This window comes from Pristiophorus japonicus, chromosome 11 (genome assembly GCF_044704955.1).
Source record: "Pristiophorus japonicus isolate sPriJap1 chromosome 11, sPriJap1.hap1, whole genome shotgun sequence".
Taxonomy (NCBI): Eukaryota; Metazoa; Chordata; class Chondrichthyes; family Pristiophoridae; genus Pristiophorus; species Pristiophorus japonicus.
Genome location: NC_091987.1, coordinates 79,419,028 through 79,439,716, shown reverse-complemented (window position 1 = coordinate 79,439,716; position 20,689 = coordinate 79,419,028). Strand labels below are relative to the sequence as shown.

General features: G+C 44.2%; 1 protein-coding gene across 1 annotated transcript in view; it reads right to left on the bottom strand.

Annotated features, from left to right (window-relative positions):
• LOC139276111 (suppressor of tumorigenicity 14 protein homolog) overlaps positions 1-20,689 on the bottom strand; it is a 100,493-nt gene that overhangs the window by 23,638 nt on the left and 56,166 nt on the right. Inside the window, exons 7-8 of the mRNA XM_070893616.1 lie at positions 16,614-16,839; positions 5,476-5,609 (exon numbers count right to left, since the gene is read on the bottom strand). Of these exons, the coding sequence (XP_070749717.1) occupies positions 5,476-5,609; positions 16,614-16,839 (360 nt within the window). The remainder of the gene's footprint in view (positions 1-5,475; positions 5,610-16,613; positions 16,840-20,689) is intronic.

Below are 20,689 nucleotides of genomic sequence, written 5' to 3'. Positions count from 1 at the left end.
GTCAATTCACAACAGTTCGTTAGTGACCTGCTACATGACCATATAAACAGCAAATTGACTGACATTGGTGATTTCACCGGAAGCAGTTTGGAAGGAGCCAGAGGCTTTAAAATTTAAGCCATGGCGATCTTCACTGTCACAGGCAGTGCAGTGCATGCCTTGGTGTTAGGCTCCAATACTTGCTCAAACAAGTAGCATGGATAAGTGACTGCCTCCCTGCAGAAACACATCTGCCATAAACACTATTCCTCTGTGAGATTCTAGTATCATGTTTTGTTCCTGAATACCCACATGCTGTAATGTCTCCTGCCTCATTGTTTCCTTCACCCCTTCTTGCAGTCTATGCAGATCTTTGCTGCCTTCCTTGCTGCTGCTCCAAGGGTAAGCCCAGCAGCGTTCTCCTTTTCAGCAATTGAGAGCATGTAATTCCTGTCTAACAGTTCCTGCCCTCCACAAACTCACTCTGCAAAGGTATCTCACAGACAACCACTTGTCAAAACTGCAGAAGACTTGTCCCAGAAGCACCCTAGAAGCCTAAAATGATTAACCAGACACTCACCTTAATGGAGATAACAATCTCTTTAAATACCGTTTGTGCAAACTACTTGCCCACTATTTCCACCATGATTTGCTGGGTGGGATACGGAAGTGATGTTTCAAGCAAGCACAGACACCAGTTTAACAAGAATCCTGATTCAGGAGTAGAATGGCTGGTGAAATGGGTAACAAGTTGATGGAACAATTAATCTGTACACTATAGACTGCATGCCCGCAGCCCTGCATCTTGTCCAGCATAAATCAGCATTGTTTATCAACAGGAATAGCTTCAACAGGCTGTGAATTATGCAGGTCTGTGCTTGATTTCTTGGCAGTGGTAATGCCGCTTTCATATTGTGCTAGTTCTCAAAACTCCCTCTGTTTCACCCGGACCATTGGTGGCAGACTGGCTTCTGACAGACAAGGGCTATTTCTTCACCACCCGTCTTATGATTCATCTAAGGAATCCAGGCACACATGCAGTGTACCGTTATAATGAGAGCCATACAGTAACAAAGGTCCTGATTGAGAAATCCATTAGCATCCTGAAACAACAGTTCCTCTATCTGGATAGTTCAGGAGGAGTACTTCAGTACAGTCCAAACCAAATATCAAGATTAATTACAGTCTGCTGCATGTTCCCAATATTGGGAGAATGAGGAGATGAAATATAAACTAAATGGTACAATTTAAAGTGGTTGCAAGAACAGAGAGTCTTGGGGGCTTATGTACAGAAACCTTTGCAGGTGGCAGGTCAAGTAGATAAGGCTGTTAAAAAAGCAGGATCCTTGGCTTTATAAATAAAGACATTGAGTACAAAAGCAAGGAAGCTTAGCTAAACCTTTATAAATCACTGGTTAAGCATCAGGTAGTCCAATTCTGGGCACCATACTTTAGGAAGGATGTCAAGGCTTTGGAGAGGGTACAAAGGAAATTGACTTGAATGGTACTAGGTTTGAGAGACTTCAGTGGCATGGCGGGACTAGAGAAGGTTAGAACAGAGAAGGTTAAGGGGAACCTTAATAGAGGCAATCAAAATAATGAAGGGTTTTGATAGAGTATATAGGGAGAAACTGTTCAGAGTGGCAGAAGGGTTGATAACCAGAGAACACAGATTTAAGGTAATTAGGAAACGAGCCAGAGGTGAGATAAGGAGAATTTATTTTACGCGGCACATTATGATGATCTGGAATACACTGCCTGAACGGGTAGTGGAAGCAGATTCAATAGTAACTTTCAAAAGGGATTTGGATAAATACTTGAAGGATAGAAAATTACAAAGCTAGGGGGAAGAGCAGGGAAGTGGGACTAATCAGATAGCTCTTTCAAGGAGCCAGCACAGGCACGATGGGCTGAATGGCCTCCTTCTGTGCTGTACGATTCTATGATACAAAGGGGAGTTGCCTTGGTGCTTCTTGAGGAGTGGAACAGGATGGTGAAGAAGGGGAAGAGAAACTGGAGGATACAGAGGCCCAGCAGTGCTGTGAGCTGCCAGAGCTGTAAAGCAGCATATTATTGAGGAGAGATTCTCCTGAACTACCTCCCCTTCAACACTACCTCCTTCCATCTGACAGTCCCGACACCGACCATAACAACGCCCTCTAAAAGTATAAGTTCATTACTAAAATTATGAAGACCAACAGCTCTACCAAAACAAAACCTATTACTTCACTACTCCAAAAGACTATGGTCTTGATTTGACAAGTGGTTACATGACTGATGCCTATCTACAAATCACCTTTGTGCAAATCTTACTGCCTGTCTTGCGTGGTTGTTTAGCATGGATTTCAAAAGGGAACGTCTTGCTTGACCAACGTCATTGAGTTTTTTGAAGAGGTAACAGAGAGAGTGGACAATGGTAATGCAGTAGATGTAATTTATCTAGATTTTCCAAAAGTCCTTCGATAAGGTACCCCCATAATAGACCGATGAATAAGGTCAGAGAATGCGGAGTCAGGGAATGTGGGAGAATGGATAGCTAGCTGGGTTCAAGACAGAATGCAGAGAGTAGGGGTAAAGGGTAGCTATTCACAGTTGTAGAAGGTGGGTAATGGTGTTCCACAAGGATTAGTGCTGGGACCACTGTTGTTCACAATTTACATTAACAATTTAAACTTTGGAACCAAAATACAATTTCTAAATTATCGGATGACATTAAATTGCGGTGGGGGGGAGGGGGGGAATAGTCAATAATGAGGAGGACTGCAACAAATTACAGGAGGACATTAATAAACTTGCAGAATGGGCATATAATTGGCAAATTAAGTTCGACACAGATAAATATGATGTACAGGGTATTGCATTTCGGTAGGAAGACTAGGGAGGTCACTTATTACTTGGAGGGTGCGAGTCTAGGTGCTGTAGAGGAACAAAGGGATCTCGGAGTACAAATACACAAATCACTAAAAATTGTGACACAGGTTAGCAAGGTCATTTATAGAGGGATAGAATTAAAATGTAGGGAAGTTATGCTGAACCTTTATCAAACCTTGGTTAGACCACCCTTAAAGTTCTGCATACAGTTCGGGCCGTCATATTATAAAAAGGATATAGAGGCACTGGAGAGGGTGCAGAGAAGATTTACAAGGATGATACCAGAAATGAGAGGGTATACCTATCAGGAAAGGATGAACAGGCTGGGTCTCTTTTCTCTTGAAAAAAAGGTTGAGTGGTGACCCAATAAAGGTCTTTAAAATTATGAAAGGTTTTGATGGAGTAGATACAGAGAAAATGTTTCCACTTATGGAGAAGAGGCCATCAATATAAAATAGTCACCAAGAAATAAAATAGGGAATTCAGCAGAAACTTCTTTACCTAAAGAGTGGTGGGAATGTGGAACTCGCTACCACAGGGAGTGGTTGAGGCAAATAGTATAGATGCATTTAAGGGGAGGCTACACAAGCATGTGAGGGAGAAGGGAATAGAGGGCTACGCTGATAGATTTAGATGAGGAAAGAAGGGAGGAGGCTCAAGTGGAGCATAAATGCCGGCATGGACTGGTTGGGCCGAATGGCCCGTTTCTGTGCTGTATATCCTATGTAATCCAATGTTTACGTATTCTAATGAGGTGGTTCCCCAGTGGTTACAGTTTGGGAAGTGGAAAGCTAATGAACACCCACCGAGGGCACCTCAGATAGTTGTGATTGGTGACCTCATGAAGCTCTGGCCATTCAGGACCCGGCTGCAGATTGCTGGGACCCAGCTACTACCAGAACAGTCTGGCCCAGCTGGCTGTCTGGCACCAGCAAGTGCACTGGTTGAGTGGCTGGTGAGGAAGTAGACATGCTGTCATCCTGAGCGAGTGCAGCAGGTCCTCTCCCGTGGGGCCAATGTCATTCTCAGGGAGAACATTCTCTGTGTGAGAACAGAGCTCAGGTACACTGGGAGGCTCAACGCCTGTATCCACACTGTCCTTCGGGCTTTATAAATCACAGCCAAGATGGCAGCAGTCTGAGCTTTCATCGAAGCTGTCACCAAAGGCTCCATTGCTGTTGGGCCCCTATAGCGCTGACACAACTGACTATAGTTGACAGCATGATCGCGATGATGTCTGAAAGACAGCATACATGTTGTAGCTGGACTCCACCATGCTCTCCAACTTTGCGTGCAAGCTTGCAGGCAGGTAGCGCAGTGCACTTGGAATGTCTGTGTGCATTGCCAGCAACCTTCTTAAGTATAGCGGGCCTATGATGTCCTCATCTGTACCCTCTGGAGCAGGGCTAGGATGCATCTTATTTTCCCTGCCCTTGCTCCGGTGCACTTGTGCTGAGTGCAGCTCCAAGTGAAGACCCCTCTAGGCTACCCTCTGAACTATGGAGGATATCAGTCTCTGAGCTGGTATCTACGAGTGTAAGGTTGAATGATGCTTCCTTTACTGTGGGGCTGCCCTCTTCTTCTGCTCCCTCAGGGATGTGTGGAGATTGAGTCTAAAATGAAAAGGATCAAGGGTTAGCATTTAATGGCATGGGTTAGCTGGACAAATGAGTGCCTTCTGAAAGCAGCAGCAATTTGTCATGCGTAGTGTGTAAGAGTGAGATTTAAGTGAGAAGGGAAGATGGTTTAGCGCTCACCAGGACTGATTCTCCAGCTTCTGCAGATGCCACACCCCTGACACGCCCCATGCCTATATTGTCCATTCCCGGTTCTTTAATTGGGGACAGCACATGGATGAAGCCCTCCTCTTGTGACTAACTGCTTCCTATTATTGTGCACTAGCTTCACTTAGAATAGCGGGAATTTTGAGGATTTGAGAACGTGCATATCAGGGTAGAAAAGTTTTGGCGATGTGTGAAATATGGCAGAGGTGTGAGAAGATGAAGTAATAGTGAGGAGAGTAGCAGGTGCAGCGTGCTGCAGTCAGAGCACAAGCTGGTGGAGTGAGGTATGCTGCAGTGATTGCAGGAGCGTGCTGGTAATCGGGGGAGGGAAGGGTTGTGAATGCTGGGGCAACTGGAATGCAAGGCTTAGCAGAGAGTAATGAGAGATACGAGTTAGGAGACTTACCTTAGCTATCCTTGTGAGGCCATTGAACTTATTCCTGGATTGCAGCCATGTCCTAGGGAGGTGGGGGGATGGGGGGGGGGGGCGGAATCAATACTTCTGGCACTGACCCGCTTTGCAACCTCTGACCACTCGTGTTGGATTGTCAGAAAGCTTGCCTGGGTATCTTCCTACTGCCTGGTGGATAGAAGATGACCCTCCTCCTGTCGCCCTTCACCAATACCTCCAACGCAGCATAAGAAAAATGGGGTTTCTTGCTGCTTCTCTTGTGCCTGCCTCTGTCCACAATTCTCAGTGAAAGTTGCCTGCAGTCAAACCTCTGAGGTTTAAAATGCTCAGGGTGCATTAAAATAGCAGCAGCAAAGTGTGAAACCAATGATGTGAAACCTAAAGAAATGCATTTTCTGTGGAAAGAAAACATCCTTTTACTTTCCTTACCTGTCATTGGTACCTGAAGAAATGTAATTGAATATTGTGAAAGATTACACCCTCCTGTTGGGTTAAAGGTCACTAACAGCATGTTCCCAGAAACAATGATCTCACTCATAATGGATGGACCAATTTGACTGAACCTGCAAACAGAAAGGTTGAATGTTAACATTTAGCTTTTTGAAGTATTAATTTTTTTCTGCACTAATTTGTACATTAAGAAATAAAAATAACTTTTTACAACTTCTGGAGTTTGCATGGTGATGGTGTGGGAGTAGGTCAGAACAAATTCTGAAGTTGAAAATCCATAATCCAATGTATTATGGGATGCATTCATCTTACGCAAGAAACAGTTGGAAATGCCATCCGGTATGATTCTAATTTTATGGTGAAATGTGGGGTGTTTTTAATAATAAAGCATGGGCCTTTTGGGGTCCAACACAATGCTGTTACTAGGACTACGAGATTGATTTCTGGGATGAGAGGGCTGTCTTATGATGAGAGATTGTGTAGAATGGAGTTTAGAAGAATGAGAGGTGATCTCATTGAAACAAGATTCTGAAGGGGATTGACATGCTGAGAGGTTGTTTCCCCTGGCTGGAACTAGGGGGCACAGTCTCAGGATAAAGGGTCGGCCATTTAAAAAATGAGGAGGAATTTTTTCACTCAGAGAGTTGTGAATCTTTGGAATTCTCTGCCCCAGAGGGCTGTGGATGCTGAGCCTCCAGGCTGATATAGATAGATATTTGGAGTCTGGGGGAATGAAGGGATATGGAGATTGGGCGGGAAAGTGGAGATGATGTCTACAATCAACCATGATCTTATTAAATAGTGGAGCAGGCTTGAGGGGCCATATGGTGTGCTCTTGCTCCTATGTTTTATGTTCTTATGACTAAAATGGCATGTCATGCAATAGTGCAGTTATACTCCAGTATTCCGTAGAGATCGGCAGTTTCATATTGGAAGATGTCATACATTGTGTGCCCTATTTCAAACACAAATTTCTAAACTGTATTATCAACAGGGGGGTCATTTTTACCTTTGCTGCTTGGCTGATAAGCTGGCAGAGGGGATCGCTCACCTGTTGTAAAACCGGCCCGACTTTCACCCCATTGAAACAAACGCTGCCCCTCAGCAAGATTCACACTCTGTCCCCTCCCACCACCCTCAGCAAGAATTGTGCCCTCCCCTAAAGCGGAGCAAGTTGCAGCACCTCCCATCTACCCTGCTGAGCAAGGATCAAAACCCCTCTTCCCCCGCCCCCCGCCCCCCACCCCCCCAACCTCCAGTAAGCAAGAATCGCAGACAGCCCCTGCTGAACAAAATGAAACAGCTGGCAGCTGGATAAGAGTCAAATCCTCTGCTACTTCAGCTAATAGATTTACCTGCTGGGGTTACCTTTACCACATGGGCTGCAGTAGTTCAAAAAAGTGGCTCAACTCCATCTTCTCTCAAGGGCAATTAGAGATGGGCAATAAATGCTGGCCCTGCCAGCTACACCCACATTCCAGGAACAAAAAAAGAAAAAGATGACCTTTGCACTGTAGCACGAGACAATCTTTGAAAATGCCAGAAGAATGATGTATGATCTGCAAAGGAGCAGCACAAACATCTGGTGCAACCCCTCCACCACGCAGTAGAAATCTCCACCTCCACCTCCACCTCCACCCCCTCCCCCCCCCCACCTCACTCGATGAAACCAGCACTCCCCCTCCATGGAAAGGAAATTAGGAGCGAACCCCACTCTCCTTCTCAACCCAGTATATATGGTGCCCGAACATCCCCACACCCCCCCCCCCCAACCGGGATTGTACAAAAAAGCCACAGCCAACCTCTCTCCCTCACAAAGCATCAAATATGGGCAGAACTCAAGTAAGCCAGTCACTGCACTGCTTAAACCAGGTTAGCAACCCAGCAGGTAAGTCTATTAGTTGAAGCAGCAGAGGATTTGGATCCAAAATTGGCTCAGTGGCAGGAAGCAAAGGGTAATGGTCGACCGGTGATTTTTGACTGGAAGGTAAATTGGCTGTGTGGTTGATAGTGAGGAAGAAAGCTGTAGACTGCAGAAAGATATCAATGGACTGGTCAGAAAAGTGACAAATGGAATTGAATCTGGATAAGTGTGAAGTAATGCATTTAGGGAGGGCTAACAAGCCAAGCAAATACATGGTCGGATACTGAGAAGTGTAGAGGAACAGAGGGACCTTGGAGTGCATGTCCACAGAAGCCGGAAGGTAGCAGGACAGGTAGATAAGGTGGTTAAAAAGGCATACGGAAATACTTTCCTTTATTAACCGAGGCATAGAATATAAGAGTAGGGAGGTTATGCTTGAACTGTATAAAACACTAATTAGGCCTCAGCCTCTGGTCACCACATTACAGAAAGATGTGATGGCACTCGAGAGGGTACAGAGGAGATTTACGAGGATGTTGCCTGGACTGGAGAATTTTAGTTAAGAGGAAAGATTGGATTGGCTGGGGTTGTTTTCTTTGGAATAGAGGAGGCTGAGTGGAGACTTGATTGAGGTGTATAAAATTATGAGGGGCCTAGAGTGGATAGGAAGGACCTATTTCCCTTAGCAGAGAGGTCAATAACCAGGAGGAATATATTTAAAGTAATTGGTAGAAGGATTAGAGGGGAGTTGAGGAGAACTTTTTTCACCCAGTGGGTGGCGGGGGATCTGGAACCCACTGCCTGAAAGAATGCTAGAGGCAGAAACCCTCATCGCATGAAGTGCCGTAATTTACAAGGCTATAGACCAAGAGCTGGAAAATGGGATTAGATGAGATAGCTCTTTTTCGGATAGCACAGAAATGCCTCCTCCTGTGTCGTAAATGTCTATAATTCTTTCTATGATAGGAGTTGACCCTGATCCACGCAACCCACAGCGTCACATGATCGATATGAGTTTTTGAAATGTTTCCATGAACAGAAGTGACTCATCGAGATTCAGCTCCAACTGGGGTCGTGGAAAGTTTATAGAGATTATCAGAGGAAAGTCCCCGTTTCCTCTGCTGAAGTAGGAAGTGCAACAGTAGCGAGTGACATAAAATGAAACAATGGTGGTGAGACTTTCAGTAACTTAGTGGGGGCAGAAATGAATGACAATTCCAGGCTCCTCAACAATTTGTATTCCCTACAGAGAGCAGCCTAATATTTCGCCTATAGCATTCATTGATTCTTTTCAGTAAAATGATTCAAAATTAATGTCTTCCAATGGGCTGCTAGTGGTACGTAGACAATTGCTTGTTAGCAGCCTTTTCTAAACACATTATAATGCACAAAAATTTGGTTTTGACTTCAGTATTTTTATTCTATGTTTACATTAATAGTTCCCCCTATTTTAATCAATGGTGGCAAGCCATAGGACATTGCTTGAAGATCAAAAGCTACAATTGATCCCTGGAACAATTAATGTCTAATAAGAGGATAAATGTTCAGCCTATAATTAGAAGTGAAAGTACTAGCTAGTATGTTGGGATTCTGATACTTCATTAATCTAAGGTTACCATGGACACGAACACGGCTGTTTGAGGTGATTGACACTTATAAAAGGTCCAATCAATGGCCCCAATATTTAGTGTGGCAGGGTTTCGGAGCGGGGGGAGGTATCATGGGTGGAAACTTGGAAGTGCAGGTTTTCCCGAACACCATGGAGTTTTATCTACACGCCATATGTGATTTTGTTTCCCAGGTTCCTTGCCCGAAAGCCAGCCTGATTGATACGCTTACCTGCCTGTTGGGCGAGGAGGGCTCCAGAAAATGTTGCAGCCAAGGAGCAGATAGATTAAGTGATGGTGGGGGGAGGAAGAGATCGTTGGGGGTTGGGTAGAGTGTGGTTGGAGGGTTCGGGTTGATTGTGGTGGGAGTCGGGAGTGAGTGTCGGGGCGATTGCGGAATGGGGGGGGGTTTGTGGTAGGTTAGGGGTCTTCGCTGTGGGTCAAAGTGATTGGGGGGTCGGAGATGATTTTGCAAGGGGATTGGGGTGGTTGTCGGAGGGGAGGGGGAGAGTCGAGGTGATCGCGGGGGGGGGGGGAGATTGGGGTGATCGCAACGGGTGTGGGGGGTGGAGGTTGGGGATCGGGGTAATCGGGGGGGGGGGGTGTGGTCAACGTGATTGCCAGAGGGGGAGGGGGGGATCAGAGTGACCGCAAAGGTGTTACAATGATCGCGGGGGGTGGGAGGGGGTCGGTGTGATCATGGGGGAGGTCGGGGTGATTGCAGGCGGAGGGTCGGGGTTGGATGCGGGTGGGATGGCCAAAGTGATTGTGGGAGGGAGGGAGGGCAGCGTGATGTTCGTGATGCGGGAGGGGGGGTGGATGGCAGGGGGCGGGATGTGATACGAGAAACTGAGCCTGCACCACTTAAATTTAAAACTGTGGTAAAATCTGAGACAGGCAGCTGCATTATCATATTTAAATTACAGACCCACATCTGTAAAGCAGGTTAGTCACCCACCTCCCCTAAACCGCCTCCGTTAAAACAGGAAGTGGTTGAGTTGAAGGCGTGTTGGTTTCCAGTTTCTGCTTTTTGAAATTTTAACACCCCCTGCCCAATGTTCCCGTTAATTTATTTTGGGTATGCGGTAGGGGCTGCACGACCCATTCAAAATACCGCACATGCGAGAGCTGCAGGCCTCACTCTGACCATGCAGCTTAAAGGGAACATTGGCCCCGTTCCCCATCCCACCTGTCCTGGGGGTTTAATTTACCCCGATAGAATACAAAATCAAAGAAGTTATGCTAAACATTTGTAAATCACTGGTTAGGCCCCAGCTGGAGTATTGTGTCCAATTATGGGCACCATACTTTAGGAAGGATGTCTAGGCCTTAGAGGTAAGGTGCAGAGAAGATTTATTCGAATGGTTACAGGGATGCAGGACTTCAGAAGCTGGGGTTGTTCTCCTTAAAGTAGAGACTGTGCCGGTTCTTTGAAAGAGCTATCCAATTAATTCTGCACCCCTGCTCTTTCCCCTTAGCCCTAAAAATGTTTCCCCTCCAATTGGCTTTTGAAAGTTATTATTAAATCTGCTTCTACCATCCTTTCAGCCAGTGCTCCAAATCATAACAACTTACTGCATTAAAAAAAATCTCCTCATTTCGATTATGGCTCTTTTGCCAATTATCTTAAATCTGTATCCTTTGGCTTCCAAACTTTTTGCCACTGGAAACAGTTTCTCCTTATTTATTCTATCAAAACCCTTCATTGTTTTGAACACCTCTATCAAATCTCCTCTTAACCTTCTCTGCTCTAATGAGAACAATCCAGTTTCTCCAGTCGCTCCACATAACTGAAGTCCTATATCTCTGATACCATTCTAATAAATCTCCTCTATATCCTTTCCAAGACCTTGACATCGTTCCTAAATGTGGTGCCCAGAATTGGCTAAAATTCTCCAGCTGGGCCTAGCTAGTGTTTAATAAAGGTTTAGCATAATTTCTGTGCTTTTGTATTCTATGGAGGTTAAATTGGCTAACCCCCAAAAACAGGTATGGGGATTGCATTGCAGGCAGAACATTAAATTCATGCTTGCTGCTGTTTTAAATGATTTCTACGTGCAGCCATCACTACCCACGCTGTTCATTGGCCGCACACAATTGGCAGGAGGCCAGATATCGCGAGTGGTTAGCGTTACTAAAAAGGCAGCCTTAGCCTCTTAAAGGGGAGGTGCTTTGTGATGCAAGAAGTGGTGGGAGTTTTTTGAAAGTTGAATCTGGGCTATGATACTTTGAGAGAGCGAGCACCAAGGTTTTCTGACAATGCACTGAAGGTCTTGGTGCAAGATGTGGAAAGGAGAGTTATCCTGTATCCACAAGGGGCAGAAGGCCCTCCAGATATATGCTCAGGAGGCAGTAGGAAGAAGCAACATGGAGGTCAATGCCAGGAGTCTTGCTCAAAGAACAGGGACACAGTACCGGAAGAAGTTTAACGACCTGACATGAGTTGTCAAGGTGAGTGAGTTCATCTTCAAATGGCATATCTTACCAACTGCATCGCAACCTCATTCACTGCTCAATGCACTACACCTCCATCATCCAACTACCAACAATCTCTAGCAATCTATACTCAACCCTTCAATTCATATGCTTTACCTCACCCTTACACACTTAGCACTGTTGCAAGCTTCACACCCATAACTCACAGCTCACGCACACTAGCAGCTATTCAACCATGACAGCCATATCAAATACATTCCTTGTCCTACTTTGAGGTTGCAGCTGTGGCTGTAGCCATTGTCAAATTTCAGTCATGACCTCTTTTATGAATCAAAGATGTCTCATATATTGGTCCTCATCAAAGTTGAAGTAAGAGAATTGCTCCCTAAAGACCCTGGGCAGATATGGAATCCTGCTGAGAGCCTTTCTCCTCCTCCTCCTCCTCCTCCTCTTCTCTCTTCTAGCAGCTTGTTCTGCTCTGCGTGGCCTCTCTTCATTCTCCAATCATGCTCAATTTCCAGTGGAAGGCCTACCAGGCTACCCATGTCTGGAAGCAACTTGTTTCAGCACAAGCTTTTAAATGAACGGTAAAGTACTTCAGTACCTGCCAGACCACTCTCTGTAGACTATTCAAACTTTAGCCAAGTATAGCGAAGCTTCAAAAACATGTACAATTGCACCAGTTGCTCTGCTGTTAGCCTCGCGAAATTGGCAACTCGCCCTCAGCCTCCCTGTGAGTTTCATGAAATTACTGCATTTGCGCATTAATTGCCGATTAAACTTGTCACAGAAAGTTAGGGCTGCTATCTTTTTAAGTATCTTTTTAAGGAGGACATTCATGTCCCTGCAATGCCACTCAACCTCTCCAGCCTAGAAAGGGAATAATTTAAACTGTGGAGTCTCATTCCTACAGGGAGTAAATTGCTGTTGGAGATTTTTGTAAATTTTAAATCTAATTTTTTTTTTTACTTTCCTTTCTGTCTTTTTTCGCTCTCTTAATCCAATTTTACGTTCCCTCTCTTTATTTCTTTTTCTGTACCTGGTTTGACTTTAATTAATCCCATTTCCTTCTCCATTGTTCCTCTCTTTCTTTCTCAATCCTTAAATCTCATTGGTTAAGGAGAGAGTATGTTGGTCTCATCATTCACCAAGGTCCCAGATGCCTTCACTGCGCATTACCAGCTCACATTTCCACCATCTTGTAGGGAAAGACTTTTGAGCTGAAGGGCGAAGAGAATAATTAATGGGGCACACTGTAAGATGCCCCGTTCCAGCAAAATCTGGGCTGTCGTCATTTTGGAGGCTGGATGAGTCTCTTGCTTGTCAGGAATGGGAGGCTCCAACTATTCCAGCACAGCGCACGTCATAAACACTGAGCTGCCGCATCGTGGCACACAACAGACACATGACTTAGTGTACAGATTTTACAGCCTGGTCCTCCCTGCACATGTGGCGGGTATATCATATATTCTCTGAAATCTCAGCACAGATGGTAGAATAAATTTTCTGTAATAATAAAGTTTTTTTCCTTTAGAGGTGTAAATCCAAACAAGTCAAATTTTTGGCATTCCCGCTGCATTACCGGATATGTGGTGGGACAGGACTTTTCACAAGAACACAAGAATTAGGAACAGGGGTAGGCCATCTAGCCCCTCGAGCCTGCTCCGCCATTCAACAAGATCATGGCTGATCTGGCCGTGGACTCAGCTCCACTTACCCGCCCGCTCCCCGTAACCCTTACTACCCTTATTGGTTAAAAATCTATCTATCTGTGACTTGAATACATTCAATGAGCTAGCCTCAACTGCTTCCTTGGGCAGAGAATTCCACAGATTCACAACCCTCTTGGAAAATAAATTCCTTCTCAACTCGGTTTTAAATTGGCTCCCCCGTATTTTGAGGCTGTGCCCCCTAGTTCTAGTCTCCCCGACCAGTGGAAACAACCTCTCTGCCTCTATCTTGTCTATCCCTTTCATTATTTTAAATGTTTCTATAAGATCGCCCCTCATCCTTCTGAACTCCAACGAGTAAAGACCCAGTCTACTCAATCTATCATCATAAGGTAACCCCCTCATCTCTGGAATCAGCCTAGTGAATCGTCTCTGTACCCCCTCCAAAGCTAGCATATCCTTCCTTAAGTAAGGTGACCAAAACTGCACGCAGTACTCCAGATGCGGCCTTTCCAATACTGTATACAGTTGCAGCAGGACCTCCCTGCTTTTGTACTCCATCCCTCTCACAATGAAGGCCAACATTCCATTCGCCTTCCTGATTACCTGCTGCACCTGCAAACTAACTTTTTGAGATTCATGCACAAGGACCTCCAGGTCCCTCTGCACCTCAGCATGTTGTAATTTCTCCCCATTCAAATAATATTACCTTTTACTGTTTTTTTTCCCAAGGTGGATGACCTCACACATTTCCGACATTGTATTCCATCTGCCAAACCTTAGCCCATTCACTTAACCTATCTAAATCTCTTTGCAGCCTCTCTGTGTCCTCTACACAACCTGCTTTCCCACTAATCTTTGTGTCATCTGCAAATTTTGTTACACTACACTCTGTCCCCTCTTCCAGGTCATCTATGTATATTGTAAACAGTTGTGGTCCCAGCACCGATCCCTGTGGCACACCACTAACCACCGATTTCCAACCCGAAAAGGATCCAATTTTCCCGACTCTCTGCTTTCTGTTCGCCAGCCAATTCTCTATCCATGCTAATACATTTCCTCTGACTCCGCATACCTCTATCTTCTGCAGTAACCTTTTGTGTGGCACCTTATCGAATGCCTTTTGGAAATCTAAATACACCACATCCATCGGTACACCTCTATCCACCATGCTCATTATATCCTCAAAGAATTCCAGTAAATTAGTTAAACATGATTTCCCCTTCATGAATCCATGCTGCGTCTGCTTGCTTGCACTATTCCTATCTAGATGTCCCGCTATTTCTTCCTTAATGATAGTTTCAAGCATTTTCCCCACTACAAATGTTAAACTAACCGGCCTATAGTTACCTGCCTTTTGTCTGCCCCCTTTTTTAAACAGAGGTGTTACATTAGCTGCTTTCCAATCCGCTGGTACCTCCCCAGAGTCCAGAGAATTTTGGTAGATTATAACGAATGCATCTGCTATAACTTCTGCCATCTCTTTTAATACCCTGGGATACATTTCATCAGGACCAGGGGACTTGTCTACCTTGAGTCCCATTAGCCTGTCCAGCACTACCCACCTAGTGATAGTGATTGTCTCAAGGTCCTCCCTTCCCACATTCCTATGACCAGCAATTTTTGGTATGGTTTTTGTGTCTTCCACTGTGAAGACCGAAGCAAAATAATTGTTTAAGGTCTCAGCCATTTCCACATTTCCCATTATTAAATCTCCCTTCTCATCTTCTAAGGGACCAACATTTACTTTATTCACTCTTTTCCATTTTATATATCTGTAAAAGCTTTAGCTATCTGTTTTTATGTTTTGCGCAAGTTTACCTTCGTAATCTAGCTTTCCTTTCTTTATTGCTTTTTTAGTCATTCTTTGCTGTTGTTTAAAATTTTCCCAATCTTCTAGTTTCCCACTAATCTTGGCCACCTTATATGCATTGGTCTTTGATTTGATACTCTCCTTTATTTCCTTGGTTATCCACAGCTGGTTATCCCTTCTCTTACCACCCTTCTTTTTCACTGGAATATATTTTTGTTGCGCACTATGAAAGAGCTCCTTAAAAGTTCTCCACTGTTCCTCAATTGTGCCACCGTTTAGTCTGTGTTTCCAGTCTACTTTAGCCAACTCTGGCCTCATCCCACTGTAGTCCCCTTTGTGTAAGCATAGTATGCTCGTTTCTGACACAACTTCCTCACCCTCAATCTGTATTACAAATTCAACCATACTGTGATCACTCATTCCGAGAAGATATTTTACTAGGAGATCGTTTATTTTTCCTGTCTCATTACACAGGACCAGATCTAAGATAGCTTGCTCCCTTGTAGGTTCTGTAACATACTGTTCTAAGAAACAATCCCGCATGCATTCTATGAATTCCTCCTCCAGGCTACCCCGTGCGATTTGAGTTGACCAATCGATATGTAGGTTAAAATCTCCCATGATTACTGCCGTTCCTTTTTCACATGCCTCCATTATTCCCTTGATTATTGCCCGCCCCACTGTGAAGTTATTATTTGGGGGCCTATAAACTACGCCCACCAGTGACTTTTTCCCCTTACTATCTCTAATCTCCACCCACAATGATTCAACATTTTGTTCATTAGAGCCAATATCGTCTCTCACAACTGCCCTGATATCATTCTTTATTAACAGAGCTACCCCACCTCCTTTCCCTTCTTGTCTATCTTTCCGAATCATCAGATACCCCTGTATGTTTAATTCCCAGTCTTGGCCACCCTGCAACCATGTTTCTGTAATGGCCACCAAATCATACCTATTTGTAATGATTTGTGCCGTCAACTCATTTACTTTATTTCGAATGCTGCGTGCGTTTAGGTAGAGTGTTTTAATACTAGTTTTTAAACCATGATTTTTAGTTTTGACCCCTCCTGCAGCCCTTTTATATTCAGTGGCCCCTTTTTGTTTTTTGCCTTTGGTTTCTCAGTCCTTTTGACCGACTTCATCTCAAAACATTCATCACGTCCCAAATTGTGATGATGGGATCATTTTAATAAATCGGGACAGGTGGGCTGCCTCTGTTGAAGCACAACAGAGGTTCCCACCCCAAATACCCTGGGAACAGTGCGGTGTGGTGCTGCTCTAGTGGGGAAAACAGAGGCCTTTATTGGGTGGAAGGTGACTTACATTTTTTTTTTTTTAATTTCCTTGAAGGGGAAGAATAACTATCAATTGGAGGTAATAAATCTCCTCTGAGACTGATTACGTTAGCTCTGTGAGTTCTTTACAGCCTTCAGTTGGTTCACAATATAGCTATACTAGGCCCAACATGTTGGCTGGAATTCTTGGGGTAGAATAGCTATGGCCATAGACTTTAATAGAATATCTAGTTAGAATGGGGAGTTTTTTTTAAAATGGAAGCTTTCTTAAAACTGAGAGTTTTTAAAATTAATTGTACAGTAATCATTTAGTTTTATATTAAAATAGACAACCATGATATATGGGATAAATATCATAGTCTGCAAAACAAAGAATACACAACTATTTTCAAATTCATCTATTGCAAAGTTTCTCTGAATGACACGTACTTACTAACAGTTTGTTTAGAGTCTGGGAACCAAGTATTATATGTCGCCACATCCATGCCACTGCAGACAGATCCTTCATCTTTAGTTGAAATTGTAGCTTTGATGGAGCGACCACTCTCTCCCTGCACCAGCCAATAGTTACTGGTGTTTTTGTTGCAGTTCATTAATCTCAGTGAATCAAACGTCTGTTCTTTGCTCAATAACAGAACACGAAATACACATTGACCTAAAACGAAACAAACAAATCCAAAGGAATTAGAATACTCATTTCACCTATTTTTGTATGTAAACCAACTGAATCTTTTTAACTAGACACTTTACAACCAGAACCAAGGAACACAATTTCCTCAGAACTGCACTCATGCACAAAAATGGTGTTTCCGCTGCATTTCCAGCAAATTTACGGTGGCGGAACAAGAGCAGCTCTGAGGAAATTCCTGGCTTAAGTTGCTTAACAACAACAAAACTTGCATTTATATAATGCCTTTAACATAGAAAAATGTGCCGTAGCATTTCACAAAGGCATAATCAGGCAAAAATGGATGCGAGCTAAAGAAGGAGATATTAAGTGCTGTGACCAAGGGTTTGCTCAAAAAGATGGGTTTTGAGGAGGGTCTTAAAGGAGAGGGATGGAGAGGTTTCGGGAGGAAATTCTGGATCTTGAGGCACAATTGTCAGCGGTGGAACAAAGGGAGGGGGGATGCACAAGAGGCCAGAGTCAGAGGTACAGAGAATTCTTGAGGGGGGTGGAGGGGGGGGCAGTTGTATGTTTGGAGAAGGTTTGGGAGATTGGGAGAAGGCTGTGAAATTATTTAAACACAAGGGTGAGAATTTTATATTGGAGGACCAGGAGCCAATATAGGACAGCAAGGACAAGGATGATAGATGAGTGCGACTTGGTGCAGGATAGGAAACAGGCAGCAGGGAGCAGAGTTTCCTGAGTTAACGTTTACGGAGGGTTAACAATAGGAAGCCGACCTGGAGAGTAATGGAATATTCAAATCTGAAGTTAACTGTCTTAGATGTGCTGAATCAGAGGTGGGAAATATTAGAGAGATGGAAGTAGGCAGTCTTTGTGATAGAGACTATGGGGTTGGAAGCTCATTTTAAGATTCAATAAGACTCTGAGGTTGCCAACAGTCCGGTTCATCTTGTGACAGTGGCAGTGGAGGGGGTGGAATTGGTTTGTGATGAAATTGCAGCTCATCCAAGACTGTATGGCTGACAAGCAGCCAGACAGCACAGAGGCAGTGAAGGGGTCGAGAGAGTTGTTGGAGAGGTAGAACTGGGTGCCACATATGAGGGATCTGACCCCATGTCTTTGTATAATGAGGCCAAGGGGCAGCATGTTGATTTGAAAGAGGAGGGGGGCAAATATAGTTCCTTAGGTGTGGGGTGGGAGGAAAACACCACAAAAACAGATTATTTAGTCATTATCACATTGCTGTTTGTGGAACCTTGCTGTGTGAAAATTGGCTGCCCAGTTTCCTACATTACAACAACGACTACACTTCAAAAGTACTTCATTGGCTGTAAAGTGGCTGAGGTCATGAAAGGTGCTATATAAATCAATATGCTACTCCTTGGCCTTATTATACAAAGACATGGGGTCAGATCCCTCATATGTAGCACCCAGTTCTACCTCTCCAACAACTCTCTCGACCCCTTCACTGCCTCTGTGCTGACTTAATTTAAAGGCCAATACTGAAGATGCTCTGGCTATGATTTGATAGGTAAGAGTGGAACCAACAAAGAGCAGTTCCACTGAGCTGGATAACAGAGAAGAGGCATTGGAGGGAGATGGTGGGTGTGGTTGACCATGACAAAGGCTACAGCTAAGGAGGACGAGGAGGGAAAATGTACCAATGTTGCAGAGGATAACATTTGTGCCTCATTTCAGTGCTGTTATATGGGTAGAAACTTAATTGGAGAGATTCCAACAGAGAGTTGAGCGAAATATGGGCAATCTTTTGACGGAGAAGTGTGAGCCCGATAGCACTTGATGCAGTTCAGTCAGATCTGGAGAATGATGTTGATGGATGGTTAAACCAGTTGTGTGCCAGATCCGGTCACGTCTGCACCCTTTGGCCTTGAAACTGAAGACTTGTCACTTTAAAATTGCAGGTGGCACCTCTATTTTAAAATTGTCTCTCAAGGAATTGTTTTTTCTTCATTTGACCTGATCTGAGACACTTGGCAAGTATGTCCCTTTTTACCTCTGCTTTTTGATGTAGCAACTGAACCACTGACTATCAATATTCATGCCCCTTTAGATATTCGAGACCTTGGAATGTGCCGAACATAAAATGTCCTTTTATGTGGTGATCTTTTATATATTTCTAATCCTCAGCTCTCCTTCCCACAGGCTGCAGTATATTGGGCATTATGACATTTACAAAACAGGTATAAGATTAATTATATCAGGAACGTGGGTAACATTCCCCTCCCTGGTCATTGTCTCAAGTTAACTCAGACTGTTCGCAACCTTGACATCCTACTCAACCCTGTTCTGAGCTTCTGACCCCATAACCTTTGCCATCACATAGACCACCTATTTTTGGTAGAACAGAGAAGAGTATGGAGTGATTTTATGTTTTGAGGATTGATTTTATGTTGGGGGTTAGCACAGAATAAGCACCTTTGCTGTTTTGACTTTTTGAGAAGAATAACATTTGTAGTTACTGTAAATACTATTTGCACTGATTGTTATTTATCTGCCTGTTTAATGTTAAATACATGTAACTGTTGTTTTATAACCTGAGTCATGGTCTGAAGGAGAACTATTCTTTAAGGAAAGCTTTAAAAAGGCTCAGAAGGCATCTCAGCCCATTAGCGGCCTATGCCAGGGCTGAAAGGGCAGGTGACTAAGAAGTGACAAATAAAATGAAGGGAAAGGAAACCCAAGGTGCAGGCATGAGTCTGCAGTAGTAACAGTGATGTAGTAACCCGACCCCCATTTTTTGGCTACTGAAGTGCATGTGGTGCTGCATGAGATGCTTTTGAAGAACATGGACGCTGATGTCAACCCACAGCACCAGTGATTAAAGAAAGACTTGCATTTATATAGTGCCTTTCATGACCACCGGACGTTTCAAAGTGCTTTACAGCCAATGAAGTATTTTTGGAGTGTAGTCACTGTTGTAATATGGGAAGCGAGGTAGTCAATTTGCGTAGAAGCAAGTTCCCACAAACAGCAATGTGATAATGACCAGATAATCTATTTTTTTTGTGATGTTGATTGAGGGATAAATATTGGTTAGGACACCGGGGATAACACCCCTGCTCTTCTTCGAAATAGTGCCATGGGATCTGTTATGTCCACTTGCAAGACAAGACGGTTTAATGTCTCATCCGAAAGACGGCATCTCCGACAGTGCAGCGCTCCCTCAGCACTGCACTGGAGTGTCAGCCTAGATTTTTTTGTGCTCAGCTCACTGATGTGGGACTTGAACCCACAACCTTCTGACTCAGAGCCGAGAGTGCGACCCACTGAGCAACAGCTGACACAAGACTGTAGTGCAGTGTGTCTTGAGATGGAGCTGAGATTCAGGCCACAGCTGACCATTACTGGTACTGAACATAGTAGCTTCTAGTGTCATTGCAGCAGATGGCATAGCTTCACATCTGGCTCCCTACTAACCTGGACCCTGCATAGATAGTTCCCCATTGTTATTGACAGGGCCTGCAGATATGGTTGGTAGCATCTTGGCAGGTGTGCCCAATCTGGGTACATTGCCCGTTGATCACCCAGACATACTTTCTTTCATGCAGTGCCACCAAGCATGACATACTGCAATTGGTGAGCTTCCAAGGAAGCAGCCAGTATTATGCAGAGTCATTTACATATGTAGTTTCAGCTGTTTAGCTTCCTTTTGGAACAGGAGCCTCTGCATGCACTAAATGTCTGCCCAAATGAGGTCAATCTGTCTTCAGATATGGATGTGAGGGTCTCGGTAGGTGGGCACAGAGTATCTTTTGTGCACCCTGATCTGCCTGGCATCTCTCTGTAGGTCCTCTTCTTCTCCCAAAACCTTGGTTAGGAGGAGTCCCATTAGGGAACCCATTGGTGCCAATAA